General features: G+C 39.4%; 1 protein-coding gene across 5 annotated transcripts in view; it reads right to left on the bottom strand.

The window, feature by feature from the left end:
* The window catches only part of IQGAP1 (IQ motif containing GTPase activating protein 1), a 58,186-nt gene that overhangs the window by 26,385 nt on the left and 14,469 nt on the right, over nt 1–17,332 (bottom strand). For all 5 annotated transcript variants that reach the window (XM_066196380.1, XM_066196381.1, XM_066196382.1 and 2 more), the window contains 13 exons: nt 14,412–14,568; nt 13,962–14,039; nt 12,233–12,309; nt 10,791–10,858; nt 9,649–9,762; nt 9,077–9,255; nt 8,339–8,429; nt 7,685–7,848; nt 6,520–6,604; nt 5,314–5,477; nt 4,805–4,965; nt 4,148–4,272; nt 754–917 (listed from right to left, as the gene is read on the bottom strand). In XM_066196380.1, coding sequence (XP_066052477.1) covers nt 754–917; nt 4,148–4,272; nt 4,805–4,965; nt 5,314–5,477; nt 6,520–6,604; nt 7,685–7,848; nt 8,339–8,429; nt 9,077–9,255; nt 9,649–9,762; nt 10,791–10,858; nt 12,233–12,309; nt 13,962–14,039; nt 14,412–14,568 — 1,627 coding nt within the window. The remainder of the gene's footprint in view (nt 1–753; nt 918–4,147; nt 4,273–4,804; nt 4,966–5,313; nt 5,478–6,519; nt 6,605–7,684; nt 7,849–8,338; nt 8,430–9,076; nt 9,256–9,648; nt 9,763–10,790; nt 10,859–12,232; nt 12,310–13,961; nt 14,040–14,411; nt 14,569–17,332) is intronic.

Raw genomic sequence — 17,332 nt, 5'->3', positions numbered from 1 at the left:
CAGTGTTCTATCCCTACTACCCAAAAAACACTTGTGTACACATACACGTGTACTCATCATCCTTTCTTATACCTGTAAGATGAAACTTGCTCTACCTGCTCTTCCTCTCTTCATCTTCACCTTTCAGTCAGTGAAAGCTGAAACTATGTACAAGTAGGTAGAAGTCCTTGGCTAATGACAACATCTGCTCAAAAAAGTCATAAGCTACGAAAGTGTCATCAGGTGAAAAACAGCATGTATTTTGCTGGTAGCATGTATGTTGCTTCACATCTTTCTTCTAATTTACCACTTTACAAATTTTTCCGCTTTCAGAAACTTTGTTTTTGCCATACATAACTATACCTAAGACTACATTTAACAAAGAACATTAGAAGAAAATACTTAAGCTTGCAGAAAACTTGCAGTCTGAAGTTCGGTACTCCTGAACATGATTTCCTTGCAAAAACAGATGATGAATATTATTTTTCCACAAAAAAGACACATATGTCACTTGGGACCTGAGTTCAGCTGTAGCAGGCCACCATGTGCACTGAATATTCTCATACACATCTCCACAGTTCATGGATTCAAACTGTTAGCTGAAATCTCTTTCTCTAGTACAGAAAGACCCAAACTGATTGGTTAAGATCAGTTGAAGGTATACAGAACGCCCACCTCTCCACTGCCAATTTTGATTCCTGACTTTAAAGATCAGTGGGAAACCAGTAACACTAATGCAAACGTCTTTCAAGATGTGCATTTCAATGCACTCACCTGTGCTTTCTCTCTCTTGGCTCGAAGTAGTGTATCCTGGTAATGCTGTGCTACTGTTGGTGTTACACCCTCCAGTTTTGCAGCAGGAGTCTGTAAGGCTTGAAGAGTCTTCTTGGTGTCCCCTTCATCCAGAGCTTCATTAATAAGACCAATTGCCAAGATCCCTAGGGAGGAATGCAAAGGGGGAGAAAGACGAAGTTCCACTCTCGGTCAACAATAATCACAAGTATTGCTTCAGAAGAAAAGTGCAGTTAGTCATTCCTAAATCAAGTAACAGCCCAGAACCACAATATTCTTAACAGGAAATATTATTTACTAGTAAAGAAACCGAGGCTATTTCTCCCCCCCAAAGTAGTAGTAATCCTTGAGTGTTGCATTTTAAAAAATAAAGTTTAAAATAAAAAAACAAATAAACAAACAAACAAAACCACACACAAAACCAAACAAAAAAAACGAAAACAAAATCAAAACCTTGGGGAGACTACATGCAGGGACAACACTTAATCCTCAGATACCCAGCTCAGAGCTTCGAGAAGAGAATTATCAAAGCCCAAATGGCCAGAGTTCACAATATTCCAAGGTTCTGGCTTCTCCAAAAAGAAATCTTCACATAAAACCAAAGACTTGCATGGAATACCATTTAAAAACACAGTAACTTTGTATTTTGGAAAACTCTTTTTATTAAGGACATTTGTAGTATCAGCTGTATTATCAAAGAAGTGGATACTATTCGAGTACAGTAAAATTTAGCATTCAGCAAAATAAAAACCTTACAGTTAGCTAAATGCAAACAGAATCTACATCTGTAGCAACTGTAACCTGAAAACCATTAAGTAACTCAGGTTGAGATGAATCCCAGAGTTCATCCGATTCAATTCCCTGCTTGAAGAAGGACCCAACCACTGTTTGTTCAGTGCAGAACAAAGAAGTCTTTTAGATAAAAGAAAGGAGCTCAGTGGGAATCTCCAACTTTGGTTATTGTATTCGAAGACTGTGACTCTTTGACACAAGACTCACAAAACAGAAGCTCATACAAAAAATAGAACATCTTAGGGAAGAGATTATAGTTGGATGGAGTAGAGATCAGGGAAAAATACATGTGGACGACATTGCAAGAACTGCATCACTAAAATGATGGCAATGGTTTCTATCAAAAACCAGATACAATAACTTAAGAAAGGACACAGAAAAATCCATAAAATGCAAATATAACTATAAATATAAATACAGCCACAAAGCTTGAGGACCTTCTCTGACTAATTTAACTTATTGACAGAAAAAAGAGAAATATCTTTGCATAAGGGCATATACGAAGCAGACCAAAGAATTGGGAAATTCCCCAGGAGAACAATTTACCTCATTACAGGATTTTCTGCACCCTTTCTTACAGGATAATGAGCATTAAAAGAAACAGGATGTTGGGACGACACAGACTTTTACAATTTGACTGCGACCTCTTACATAGAAAAGATACTATGAAACTAGCACCACCGTGTGCATCCCTAGTGTGGCACCTGGACCGTGTGGTTTCAACAAATCTACTCATGTGACCCAAATAGGAAATACAGTGTCTATTTGGAGATGCAGGAAACAAGTTAACCAAGATAGCAAGCTTTTAATTTAAAAGTTAACCCTCTTCAGCGTTTAAGTTTTGCAAGGTGAAACACAACACACCAAGTACACAACCAGTGGCAGAAGACACCTGCTTGTCTCAGCATACAACATAAACTTTAGCATCATCCAACTCACTTGTGACAAATCTCTCCCACTTCATGATGCAAGGCTTTGAGCCTTGCTGAGATACTAAATATTACAAAATTATAAATATTACAAAGATGGCTTCAAAGTTAGTGTCAAACCCAGGAGGCTTTCAGTATTGGTCATAAACGAAAATTCAGAACCCTTACTGAAAATCAGAAAAAAAAGAAAAAAAGAAAGAAAATTAAACCATCTGAAGCAGAACATCACAAGTGTCTACTGAAGAATAAGTTTGTTTAATTGTACTATTTTCAAGGCCTCCTCCACTCTGGATTTTAAGTCAACTAATACTGTCTCAGCGCAAGAAGAATTACTACATTTTTCTGTTCTGATGAATTTTCTGTTCATGATTACACTCAGGCCCAGTCTTTTATTACTGCTAAAAGATCATTATTAACATAAATGCTACTGAGAAATAGAAAACATGCAGGGCTAGAGGCATAGAAATGATGCTAACATTCATTCACCATTTTCAGCTTGCATCAGTACTTTTTTACCTTCATGAGTTATTTACTTTTCAGTACTCACACTTGCTGCATAGAGTGGTTTGGGTTGGAAGGACATTAAAGATGACCTAGCTACAAGCCTCCCTGCCATGGGCAAGGCACTCCTTCCACTATACCAAGACTACAGACTGGGCTGCTCCAAGCCCCACTGAACCTAACACTCTGTATGTATGTATGTATACATGTATATACTACACATCTTCCTGTTCTCTTCAATACAGGACTACTGACCAAATGCCTGTAAGTGAGTGCAAGATATTAATGATGATTCCTCGATCACACCTTTTATATAAATGCAAAGAAACAGGTTTCCACGCTCCAGGTCAATAAGCCCTCTTGGGGAACACTGAGCAGTAAGATTGCAGGGCATAAGATGTACAGTACAGTTGAAGGATTAACTTCAGAGCCATGGCCATGGTGAGAGCTCAAATATTAGTATCCCCGCACCCAGGGAGCTGGAGTCTCACCAGTGATCTGTGTTAGACACTTGTAACTTCAAAGGGTCTTTGCACATCTTCCAATTAGGGAGATAAATACTGCAAACTAAACCAGGGAATGAAATACCGGAAAAGTAAAAAGACCAATGCAGATTGAAAAAAAAAAAAAAAAAAAGGAATAAAACAAATAAAAGGAAGAAGAGGAAAACCTGAACAGGGAAAAAGCTGCCATCAGAGAAAGGATAAGACTTGAAGAAAAATATCTTCTACTCAACACAGCAAATTAGGAAGAAGGATGGAGCACTCCAAGACAAGGCTACAACTAGCTTAAATTTGGGGGACTGAAGCAAAATGAGAAGATTCTAAACTAATCCTAGACATTGACACCAGTCAATGCATTTTCAATCCAAAAAGAGTTGAAATTTACACTGGAAGGATCAATAAACAGTATTGAAATACTAACATCAATACCAAAAACACAACAGATGGCCTGATCACTCCATCAACAAACAGTCCTGCAATCAAGACTTTCATATTACAGATCACCAAGTCTTGTTCACAACTAAGATCTGCCTAGATATCTAATTTACAACACAACTACAAGTCAATCAATAACTTTTTGTATTGACACACCCCTAATGTTAGCACTCCTTATAAGCTACGGTCTAGCATGAATTGAACAGAAAAACTTACTTTCATGTTCTTCATGCACAACTTTATTCACATGATCAACACATGACTGGATATCATTCCATGTGATAAATTCATTTCCTTCTGCACTTCTTTCAGCTTTCAGCTTCACCAAATCATCAACGTATCTGACAGAAAACAAAACCCAAACCCAGTAAACATTACGTTGCAACAAGCTGCTCAGGGAGCACACAACCCAGCACTGAGAACTGCAAACGAAGTGGGAGAGGTAACATGAGGGTTGAAACTGAAAATGGGGAGAAGGAGAAATGCTTGCGTGTGTGTAGGATATCAGCACAAATCTGAAGTAGGTTCAAACAGACAAAATTGCCAAACAGAAAAAAGCACTGAAACACTGAATAAGGGTCCAGGGCAAAGAAAATGGTGAGAGAGCTGGCATACGTACTAGGGACAACCTCATGGTATTACAGCATGGCTTTAATGTGAAATCCGTGAGAAAGCATTGAGAGACAGTACAGGAATCAGACCAGTAGGAAACAGTAATCGCAAAAACAAGATGCAAGAGACAGCAGAGATTAAATTCATACTGTAACAAATCATGTAGAAATAATGTAAAATTTAAGAGAAGGAAAAGAAAATTCATGAAGTCACAGAATATAAGCAACATCAAGGTCAGGTATGATTCCTTGAATTACTCACCTCTGTGAATTCTCATCCTCAATGTTTGTAAGGCCTGTGACAGGACTGCTCAGTTGTTTCCACACTGTATTCAGATCCCCTGAATCCAAAGCCCTGTTAATCAGGGCCACAGAAGACAGCATCTCTACAGCAACAGATAGTTCTGGATGGGTGAGGTGACCCTGCATACGAAGAGGACAAAAAATTAATTCTATTCACTCTAAACAAACTATTGTTGCACATAGAAAACAATGGAGTAGCTGCCAGAACAGACATGTAACAAGGCAAAGGGACATCCTTTAAGACAACAAGGTGGAAAGGCGAGTACCGTAAGAGACTGACGTACAGTCTTACAAGGCCAAGCAGATCAAGATTTAAGGATTAAACCGCATCAGAACAGACTGAACACCAAAGCAATTCTGTGAAGACTCAAGACAGCTTCGTTCCAGAGAATGCGTGTAAGAAAACAGACAAGGTAGACCCAGTGACCCATGCCAACTTCCAGAAATAACAGAGAAGGTGATACTTACCTCAGGGCTCTGTTGCTGTAAGGTGGCCAGCTCCCTTTGATAAAGATCTGCAGCAAATGCATAAACCTCTGGTAACTGGGCCTCTGGATTCATCATTTCTGCCACAGTCATCTCAGCATCACCCAATCGAATTGCTGAATTAATTTTGGCTACTGCTGCCAGTCCTAGAAATTGAAAGAACATAAAAAATAAGGAAGCAGACAGTTGAGACTCCCATAATAACAGCACTTTTATTTTACTCGAATACGTAACTAGAGAAAGAATAATGCCCGACCTGCAGGGAAAGAGCCAAACTCTCAGATCCCAGTTGTAACACCCTCAGTTAGTTAGTCTTCCATTACTGAAGACAATTAAAACACGCAATGTTCATATTTAATATCAATTCACCTTTTTGTCTTGTTATCAAGGAACTGTTCTACCATTTAAGTATTCTGATAGTAAGAAGCGTCATTGCAAAGTTTTGGATGGGTCAATCATACCAATCTTATCCTCCTTTCTACCTCTATCCTGCTCAAGGCAGCAACACAGGCACCCCATAGTGGGTACATGCTGGATAAATTAAAACACCGCAAGTGGGTAAACAAATGTGGACTTCCATGCCTAACAGGTAAGGTACTTCGAAGGAAACTCCCTACTTAATTCAGCACTCGCTATTTTCCTCTTCTATTCTAAAACCTCTCCCCAAATCTCTGGTAGTCTCCTTTCTACCTATCACAAAGTGAATTGCTCCTGCACAGTAAGAGAGCTCTGCACGGTCTCAGAAGCATCTATCAAAAAACAATCTGCAAATGATCCGCATTTTATTTGCTACCTGATACTTAGAAACAGTAAAGATTCTGCAGCTCAGTGTGAACGATCAGCGGATAAACCTATCTTTCACATCTCTTGGACCAATCCAGATTTTCTTCACAGATCCACAGCACAAAAATTCATAAAAGTATTCTATAAAAAGAGGTTATTTAAGGTGGATGCAAAAATTCTGTTTAATTCAAATTATATGCTGTTATCCCCAGCCACATTGTAAGAGCTGGATTAAAGACACTGCAAATAATGAGAGCAACCAACTCTCTTTAATGTTCTTAGCAGCTGTAAAGTATTTAAAGAACATTCAATGACCATTCATAATAGACCCAAATACTGCACTGCCTCATTTTCTTGATCACACCCATGGTGACTTTGCTGCAATAATTTCTTGCTGATCCTTACTTTGCTGGTACTGTTGTGCTGCCCTGTTAGCAGCATCCACTCCCAACTGCAACTCTTCCTTCTGCAGAGGACCTGTAAGGCCAGCCTAAAGAGAAAACAGAAACTGTAAGGGTGAAAAAATGCCAAGTTATTAATTTCAATTACCTCAATAAAAATACTCCACTTGAACTTAAAACAGAAAGAATGCCATAAACATAAGGAAAACAGAAATTACTCACCAGATTCTCAGTTCAGGTGCTGAAAGACCGTATGTGTATGCTTTTATTTTACTCAAATACTTAACCAGAGAAAGAAAGAATAATATCTGACCTGCAGAGAAATGGCAGTCCCATGAACATAGCAATTAAAGGCAAGACTGCTTCCAAAATGATAACATATTTAAGACAAAAGGCACAATTTTGTGGGAAAAGACTCCCTGTACATGAGCTGTGTGCTCGTGAGTGAGATTAGCAATTGTGCAGCTTGGCACGAAACAATCCATTATATAATGTTGCATTTTACCTCTGGCAACCATAAAGTCAGCAGAACATCAAACTGGCCAACATGCAGCTTTGGCTTATACATACACACTTCTTGGACTACATGATACTACACAAATACAAACAGAAAACGAGACTGAGTAACTAGGGTTAGTAACTTGGGTAGCATCACAAGTCACCCAAGTTAAAGCTGAAAAAGACCCTTAGGATCATTGAGTCCAACCACGCACCCAACACTGCCAAGTCCACCACTAAACCATGTCCCTAAGCACCATGCCTGCAAGTGGCGTATGATGGTATTCTCCCCAGTGAAAGTAGTTCACGCTTATCTGACAGGTGTTTATAAAACACATATATTCACATTATTTGAGCACTGACAATAGTAAAATGAGGGAGGACACACCTTAACTTTATTAGTTCTAAACACCTACAAGTTCGTAGTTTAAGGTTTGGTCAGTTATATGTACACCTACATACAAACAGTATGCTGGCCTTTCACATGCAGAGATAAAACCTAAATAAGAGACAGCCTTACTGAACGTTTCCATATCTTAACACCAACTTTTTGTAGCCAACACTCAACTGTAAAGCAGGTATATACCAAGTGATTAGTACACAGTGGTATGGTGAAAGGCGGGAGCAGGGGAAAAACCTCACAAATCAGCGTAATCTATACTTTTCCATACCTCCTGTTTCCGCTGCCTATCACTCAAAAATTGCTTGAAATACCAGTCACAATTTTCTCGTAGCAATCCCCGGAGTCCCAGGGCTGGCGTTGTCAAGGCTTCATACAGTGCTAATGCATCTCCTCGTCCCAAAGCCAGGTCAATCTTTGATATGGCTGAGTGTGCTAGCAACAGTAAAACAGAGTTTTGAGGAAGTCCCATGGTTTACACAATCTACCGCTCAAAGAAATGCTCTTAGACCCAATAGATAGCAAGTTAGGTATGTAATCCAAAAGGAACACTTCCAGAGTCCATTATGAATTAAGAGCCTGAAAAACAGGCTAATGGTTGGAGATGGCATGCGCTTTTCAAGATGAAGAATTGAAGGGCCCAGCAACAAGGATAATCCATCTCCAAATGGAAGGGTAAAAGAAGTCGTAGTGAATTAAGCTTACAACTATGTTTTGATAATGACTAAAAAAACCAAAACAGGACCAAAACCAACTAACAACAACAAAACCACACAACTGAAAAGAACCAAAACATCCCACCACCAAAACAACCCAGAGGGGAGGAGAGCTGCCTTCAAATTTTGTTAGCATTACAGAAAAAGAGAACAGGTATCATTTTGGGGTACTCCTTTAATTAAGACTATTATTATAATGTGATACTTACTATTCACTTTATTGATGTTTCCCTGAATCTCAGCTTGAGTCAGAAGTTCTTCATACACATCTCTCTCTCTCTCTAAACTTTCTGAGGCAATCTGAAGATGAAATAAAAACTAATCAGCCTCCTTCTCCCCTACAGACCTTCTAACTGATAAGGTCAGGAAGGATAACCATTTACCCATATAGAGCTGTGATAAGGCATCAATACACTAACTTTACACATGCAAAAAGAAGCTCTAGGCATAAATACATTTAAAGTAACTATAGTCAAACTCTGATACAGACAGCTTAGAAACATCTTGTTTCAATATAATGGCTCTACCGGACACACAGTAGAGCTCTATAACACAGAAAGCAGTACACAGAGCTAGGCATGTGTTATACAGTGCACTAAAGCAATATGGACCACTTCCAGCATCAGTCAGTTTTGCTTATCATTTCATTGTTAGGAAAACGTATCTATGAAAATAGAAGGATGCATTCCAACATAAAAACGCTGACAGGAATTCTGCATCTATGTGGCCCATATTTTACACAGCTAAACAGACTAATGCAGCTAACTACTGCCTGTTTTCTCCAAGAAGATAGGTTACTGGGGAACGTAACAGAATGCCACGAGGATTAAATCCACCTAAGACTACACATACAGGACCTTATAACACATTCGGCGAATTCCCCACAGTTTACATTGCAATACAAAATAACAATGCATGCAAATGGTTTGAAAGAAGAACTGAGCTACCCTATTTTTAGCGTTCTCCATCTTGTCTTGCTTTGCTCTGTAGAGTGTGGCTTGGTATGTGGATTCCAGTTGATCATCTAGATTTATTAGCATGGCATTAGGGTTCTTCATTGCTGTAAGAGTGTCAGCTGGAACCTGACGGTCAATTGCTTCATTAATGGCAATGACAGCAGCATGCACTGAAAAACAAGCCACAGTCTGCCAGTTAGTCCCAAACAAAACAGCACTGCTAAAAATCAAGAAATCAAGAATCCTTTATTTGAAAAGAGCAGAAAAATTATCTGAAAATTACCTGGAAAGCAAAGGAATTATCAAAGTATCTCTCATTCCATCATAGCTTTGCGCTGTTGAAGAAAACAGCAGCCTACTTTCTAGTTACAATATTTTAAGTAGTCAAATCATCATGCTCCAGAAAAAAGAAAAATACACAAGGGAAAGAATAAAAACATCTTCCCAGCCTTCCAAAAGGCCTACCAGAAAGATTGTACTAAGCTTAAAACATAGAGCATTAAAATCAACACTTAAATGATCTGCTGATTCGAATAAGCAAACAAAATGCCATTTTTCCTTACATGCAGCTTCATCCACAGAAAGTTCATTCGCAAGAATTCCTCCGATCTTGCTAAAGGCAGGCATCTGAATACCATATTTCTCCAGTTCAAGCCTCATATTACTGATTTCCTCCTCTGAAACATATGTTAAAATAGTGTCACATGCGTTTAAACGCATTAGCACTGCTACACTAACCACTGCTTAAAAAAAAACCCAACAGCTACAATAGATGACAATTAGTATTTAAATAATACTTTGAATATAACCCAGTAAGTGAAACAAAAGAAATTAAAATGCTAAGACGTTTCGCACACTTTCTTAAAATACACATTTCTCCCAGAAACTCGTACAGCAGTATTCTGTAGTTTTTCTTACTAGAAAACAATGCAAGAACTCTCATGAGGAGCCGGAAACAGACTCCATTCTGAGGTACCTCAACTGTGACTGCCAACAGGTCAGAAAAATGCACAGGCAGTAGTTTAGGATTTTCTTTTTCTCAACAAACAGACTACACTGAGAGAAGCGAATGGAGTGCATCAACACATGCAGTTGCTAAATACCATACTACGAAAAGAGGGTTAATAGTATAGCATTTCATAAATATAATCAACAATCAATTTGCAGGGAATTAAAATTTATACATCTTTTAAATCAGATGTGTGCCCTCGGGCAAGAGTCTCACTAATTTGACACTTTCACAAAATTAAGCAAGTGAAACTTCAAGGAGGTGTGTGGACACATGACTTTGTGCAGGCATCTCCTGCAGCAGATCAGCTGTCAAACACTTCTTCAGCTGATGGCACCTCTAAACTGTCACAGGAGGTCAGAACCACATACTAAGTTCCAAATGGAAAACTCTCCCAAGGAGATGGATGCAAGGCTTAAGCATCTTACAACGGTGACAAATGAGTTAAGACATAGTTACATGTGAAAGGAAATGATTAGTGAACTGATGACTGTCTCAGCGCCTGGCTCAGGAGACAGCAAATGAAGTCTCTTCTTCTTAATTACTAAAATTCCTCATAGCCATTCATTTATAATTTTATTTCAATTCAGGATATCGACAGAAACAATCCTTTAATTGACCTAAACAAGTGTTCAGCAACTGAACTAGAAGGGTATGAGATAAAGACAGCAAACACAAGAGTTGGGGTTTTTTTACCTGTGAAGTCTACCTTGCCATACAAATCCTGAATTTGGGGGGCAAGACCCAATTTAAAAAGGTACAGGCTAGGAAAAAAAAAAAAAAATATAATTAGAACTAGTAATTTTTCCTTATGGTTCTGACAATGATACAATGATTTCAGAAGATATCGATTCAAGGACAGGTAAACCAATATAAGAGCAGATAATCACCAAGAGAGTGAGCTGACTCTTCTCTTCCCCTTTAGCAGAAGGTAACTGGCCCACCACTATGAAGTCTTGAGGTTGAGGCTAGAAGGGCACTCTCAAGTTTGTCTTGTTCAAGCTCCCTTTTCAAACCAGGTCACATAGGATCAAGTTCCCCAGGATCGTGTGCAGATGGCTTTTGAGGACCAAAACAGTGGAGACCCCTCATTTCAGAGCAACCTGTGCCACTCTTTGGTCACTCTCACAGGTAAATGAAGCATTTCCTGATGTTAAGAGGGGCCCTCTTGTGGTTCAGATTATGCCATTTGCCTCTTGTCACGTCACGTCACAGGACATCATTGAGAAGAGCCTGGCTACACAACACCTTTGCATCCTCCCTTCAGACAGCTGCATGCATTGTTGAGATTCCCATGGCACTGTAAGTTATATAGGCTGAATAGTCCCAACTGTCTCAGCCAGTCCTGATAGGAGAGATCCTCTAGTCCTTTAACCATCTTAGTGACCCTTCCTTCAACTCCCTCCAGCATGTTTGTGTCTCTCTGATGATGGAGAGCCCAGAACTGGACACAGGACGGAAGGTGTGGCATCTCCAGTGGTGAAGTATTCACCAGGCCGATTTGGCTTATTAAAATGGGGTTAACATGTGGCCTGATGAGAAACGGAATCACTACTAAGGAATGATGAACCCATATAGCTGTGTACAGATCTGTGGGTCTGGGAAAAGAAAAGCAGCTCCCTCTTTTTGCCTGTCATGCTATCTCAACACAGATCAGAGAAAAACAGAAAGGCTTCTTTCGTTGGAAGGGACATTAAAGATCATCGAGTTTCAACTCACCCCACTGCCACAGGCAGGGACACCTTCCACTAACCCAGGCTGCTCCAAGCCCCATCCAAACTGGCCTTGAACACTTCCAGGGATGGGACAGCCAAAGCTTCTCTGGGCAATCTGTGCCAGTGCCTTACTATCTTCTTGGTTAAAGAACGTCTAGCTCTGTCTCAGACAGCAGAGAGGGTGGGAATCGGAATGAAAAGCTAGTAATCTCAACATACTTAACTGGTTTTTTCCTTCAGAATCTGATTCAGCCACTGCCCAGGGCAAAATACTGGCTTAATGGATCTTTGCTGACCTGATGAGATTGTTCTGCTAAAAAATTTGCCCTCATCCAGACTTTGGTTCAGTTCTTTCTCCTGTTACCTTTCAGTTTTGCAGAAAAATTTCAGAAGCAATCAGATTTCTGATTTAGTATTCCTTACCTGAGCGCGTGAATACAATAGATACAGCGTGGCATGTTCTTGCGATCATAGATATCTGTTGTTTCTGGGTAGAATATCTGAAGATAAAGTTAGCAGTCTGAATTATATTCACTCTATACAGCCAAATCACATCAATTCACTTCTTCCACATTACACTAGAAAAACAGCTCATGGAACAAAACTCTTCAAGCTTCACTGCTCTGGACCAATGTTTCTCCTACTTGAAGTGCCAACGCTTCCTTTTGTTTCTAATACCCTAATCAGAGCTCCCCTTTTCCTGCCAAGTTCTACACATGTGAATGGGTAGAACCTTTCTTTTCTCTGTACACCAAGATACTGGGTCATGAGGTATAAGTGAGGACTTCGGTGAAAGCCAAAGGATGGATAAAAGACTAACGGGAGAGAGAAAAGAGAATTTTATTTGGATTAAATGCAGTTGAGAAACAAGAGGACAGACAGTTTCAAGGGGAAAGCCAGATGAGCACCGAGGTGCTCTGCATGCTATATTTTCAGTTAGCTGGACTCAAAAGCTTTCAGACAGTCTCAAACACAAAGCTCTTCGAAGTTTAACAAAAGGGGTTGATTTTGAAGTTTCAACTATTTCAGAAGTCCTGACTTATTATTACATAATAAAGTATGTCATTTTCCAGTTATTTGAAGGTTCCTTGCTGTTGCCTACAAGCACAAAATAGCACTACTCTTTCTGTGAAGGCAAGAGCAACTGAATGACCCTCAATTCCACAGCACCAGTTCCCTGGCTGTTCTGCACGGGAAAATACTTAGAGCACTAGTATCTCTTGTAAATGTACTGAACCCCAGCCCAGTTTCTTCACCATTTTCTCACACATTTACTTCCACCCAAAGACTACTTGCATCTGAAAATCTTACCTCGTACCTGGCATTCATTTAACGTCTCTCTGTCTAAATCCCTCCTTATTTCTTTTCACCTAACCACCCTAACAGCACATTTCAGTATTTCCTAATCCCAAATCTGTTTCTGTAAGATCATCATAGATCCCAGGAAAGCTCAACTAGTAAATCACAAGTTATTTAAAAATCTTTGCCAAAACTGAAGTATTCAATTTGCAAGCACATATGCAAAGAAAACATACATCAGATTAAACTACACAATGCCAGTTTTGGTGAGACTATGCATAATATGGCTACAAAAAAACTTGACTATCAGCCCAATGCTATCACAGTCCCACGTATTTTCAGGCAACTGTGTTTGTTAGCTCTGAGAAGTTTAACTGCCCATTTTTGTAGTCAAGTCAATAATTTATATTTGATTAAGCTATACCAGGAACATTTCAACTCGATGTGAAAACTTCATAGGAAAATCTGAAGAAACAGAACATACTATTTTCTGCTGTGCTGCTATGTTTAGTATTGATTTCTAAAAAAATTTCCACAACCAAACTGTGGCCTGGATACTGCTCAAAAGAATGCGTGGCAAGAATGATGTAATGCAGATATTATGCCGGATAAGTAGTATCAGGGATATGGTACACAAGGATAAATTATTTTGCTCCTAGTCATTCTCACACATGTAGAAGAATGAAATCTTTAAGCAAATTTTAGGAGAGAGTTTCTATAGGGACACAAACCTAGAAATCTAAGAATTAACTAGAGTAAGCGTGCGGATTTTTTTGTAACAGCAAATGCTTCCACAGAATGCAAAGCTTTTCTGAGATTATTTATTTTTTTGGACGTACAAGACAGAAGTTACCTTGGGGAGACCAATCTCAGACATGGCATTCAGCCACTGGATTACATTATCTGTGTGTCGGAAGTGGAGACCAGTTGCCTGAAATAAAAATCGGCAGAAACAAGAGGAAGGGCAGTAAGAAACAAAATATCACAGCTGTCAAGAACAGCGCTGAGTTTCATAAACAAAGATAGTGAAAACAGCACTTTCACAGGAAAGAAATCTGAGTCTTCTGTGTATGCTTATGTTGACTGTTTATGACTTATTATTTCACCTAAGTGCAAGCTTAGATATAAAGCTAAGAGTTCATACACCCCCTCATTTAACCATCGTTCTAGATTGAAGGCAGAGTTTCTCAGGTATGATTAATACAAATTAACTTTCTGCTTCTTTTCTCACTGTACCTCCATGTGTACATATTCCTATTTTAGATGTCTACCTAAAGAAGTATCCATGGTCAACAGCACTCACCTTATACCTAGTCTGTTCCCTGTCATAGATTTTCTTCACAGAAACCACTTTAGGGGAGAAAAAGTTTCCAAGTTTTGCCAGGTAGACTCCATTTCTCAATCCTTCTTCCAGCTCTGTTGTGGCAGGCAGCTCCTCATTCAAACAGGCTTCCATCCATCTAGTAGTGCAAGAAAAACAAAGTTGGTCACATGAGTATATTCCCAATTTGTGAACACAACCCCATGCCAAACAAGTCTCATGCTGCTGCTGCTGACATACTCAAGCATACTATTCACTCAGCACTAGGGGTTGAAAACGGATATAATACAAACACAGAGTCTGCATCACTAAAATGCTAGTTGGTAACACTTCAGACAAAATATTAAGGAGAAGTAGAGTTCATCAGCCAGAGTTTCAAAAGTAATTAAGACACCATCTCATCTTCATGTTTCTCCTTCATGCCACGACTTAGTTTGTACTGGTCTACACACAGTGGCCATCCTGTCCTTTTAACTAATTTATATCTTCCCCTTGTACAGGTTTATCTCACAAGCATTAAGCATTTGCTAGTTATTTCATGACTTTGTGCCACTTACTCAAGTTCTTCTAAATGACCTCACAGAGGTCAATGTTCACAGAATCACAGAATGGTTTGAGTCAGAAAGGACTTCAAAGCCTATCTCATTCCAACCCTCTGCCATGAGCAGGGACACCTTCCACTAGGCCAAGTTCCTCAGAACTCCATCCAAGACTGGTCGTGAACACTTACAGGGACAGGGAAAGCCACAGTTTCTCTGGGCAGGCTGCTCCAGGTGGCTCAACACGCACACAGTAAAGAGTTTTTCCCCAATACCTAATCTAAACCTACCCGCTTTCAGTTTGATGACGATGTTCTCAAGTCTGTCTTCCTATATATCTTCTCCCACCCTACTATACATTTCAAGAACAGGGGAGAAAACATGGAACAGGCATTCCTCTCCCCATAACTCATCTTCCCTTATATTGCTGCCTTCCACCTCATTTAATGATATCACAGATCTCATGACAAAAATAAAGACTACAGCAAAACATTTTGAAAAATCACTGTTCACAAAACAGAGGTGCATCTTGATATTTCTTCTGTACAAGCTGCTGGAGGCTGTAAAATGCAAGCTCAGCTACAGTTTCTCCTAAAGATGACATGCTACCTGATTGCTCTGGTCTCTAAAGTGTCTTACTTAAATCATGTCTCACTTGCAGCTGAACTCTAAAGCTATTACAGGACAGATGAGCCTTGGACCAATTAGGATCACAGAACGGTGGCTTTCAAGACAATAGAGGTCCAAAATAGCAACTGTCCATACTATAAAATGGAGCTGACAGTACAATGTAAACAAGGTTAGTAATTTGGCTCACAGAGATTATAAACCCACGTAACTGGCGCTGATCCAAAACACAAGCAAGCAGATGATCCTGCTTCAGCCCAGTGCACTTTAAATCCCAAATGAGACACCACTGCACAGTGGACTGCAGTCTGAGCCCAGGAAAAAGTGGCGGAGGCTTGCAACCCAAAGCAAGACCCGGAAAAGCAACAAGTAGTAGTATTTCCCAGGAAGAAAAGGTTTCTGGGAACACCTGGCCAATATCTGCAAACAAGCTACAAAAAGAAACTCAGTTCTTCTTTGAACTATTGTTTTCCCAGGTTTTGTTGGTTTCCTTTCAAAACTTAGTCATTCTTGAATATTAGGTCACAGAAAAATGCACATACTAACTGAATATGTGATAAACATGATACAAGTTTAAAAATTCTGGACCATTATCAAAAAGATAGTGTCACTTGCATGCCACAGACCATTACAACCCAAGATTCCTGAGAGGACTCAGAGCTACTCAGACACTGGAAGAGTCCAAATCATAGCAACAGTTTTCACTATACCTTCCCAACTACCTTACTGGGAAAACAAAAAAAACCACACCAAAAAAACCACCCACTTCCTTCACAGTAGAAGACCTAAAATGGAAGTAGAAGGGACATGTGACCAACCCATTTAATTAGTAGCTTACAGAAGGACACAGAGGCAGTGAGTCTTGTCTGTCTCCATAACTAGAGATAAATGGCCCATAATTAGAACATAAGCCATCTCAATGTCCTCATACCTGTTTCAACAGGTTCCTAAGTGAATATTAATATAACTACAAAACTAGAGCAATTTACATACCATAATGCTCCTTGCTTGGTGTGGCTTTGCTTAACCATTTGCTAAGCCAGAGGACAAAGCTATGTTTTCAGAAAACATCATCCAGTACCTTTTATATTTAAAAGCTCACATATTTGTATTAAAATTAACACCTGTCATCCTTAAAAGGCAGAAATACATGTGGAATTTCCAGACAAACAAGACAAATACATTTCTCAATAAGCAGGGAACCTGGCTGTTGGGCAACAGCCTCTACTCCTTTTTGACATTAGGCATTAGAATAACATACCATCAATAAACTTGTCACAGAAACTTTCAATTCTTTTCTGCTACTTCGTTTATTTCCACTATGCTCCCTCCCGTTCACCAGTACAGGAAACAAGGTTCAACCCAGAATTATTTTTTCAATTAAGTTTCATCACATGACTGCATAGATAACACTGGACCTACAATTTAACTGAAGCTAGTTCTAATTAAAGTACTAAGTGCACCTTTCCAATCAGTTTGTCATACTGTTACAAAATTCCCCTCCTCGAAAAAGATTCTTGAATACCTACAATACAGCTGCTACCATCACCTGCAATTTAGAGCCAGGCTTTCCTGACAAGACAGGACAACAAAAATGCAACATCAGGCATTGTTGGGCAGCCAGTCTCCCATGTAACATTGTCTTCAAGCTTTCAAAGGAAACACTGCTCCATTACCAAGGACTGGAAAAAAAAATAACATCGGTCATCTCAACTAACAACTTCTTTATTCTCCCAC

The sequence above is a fragment of the Chamaea fasciata genome, unplaced genomic scaffold (genome assembly GCF_029207755.1).
Source record: "Chamaea fasciata isolate MVZ Bird 193981 ecotype frontalis unplaced genomic scaffold, bChaFas1.0.hap1 SCAF_14, whole genome shotgun sequence".
Taxonomy (NCBI): Eukaryota; Metazoa; Chordata; class Aves; order Passeriformes; family Sylviidae; genus Chamaea; species Chamaea fasciata.
This window is presented reverse-complemented; position numbering and strand designations above follow the sequence as displayed.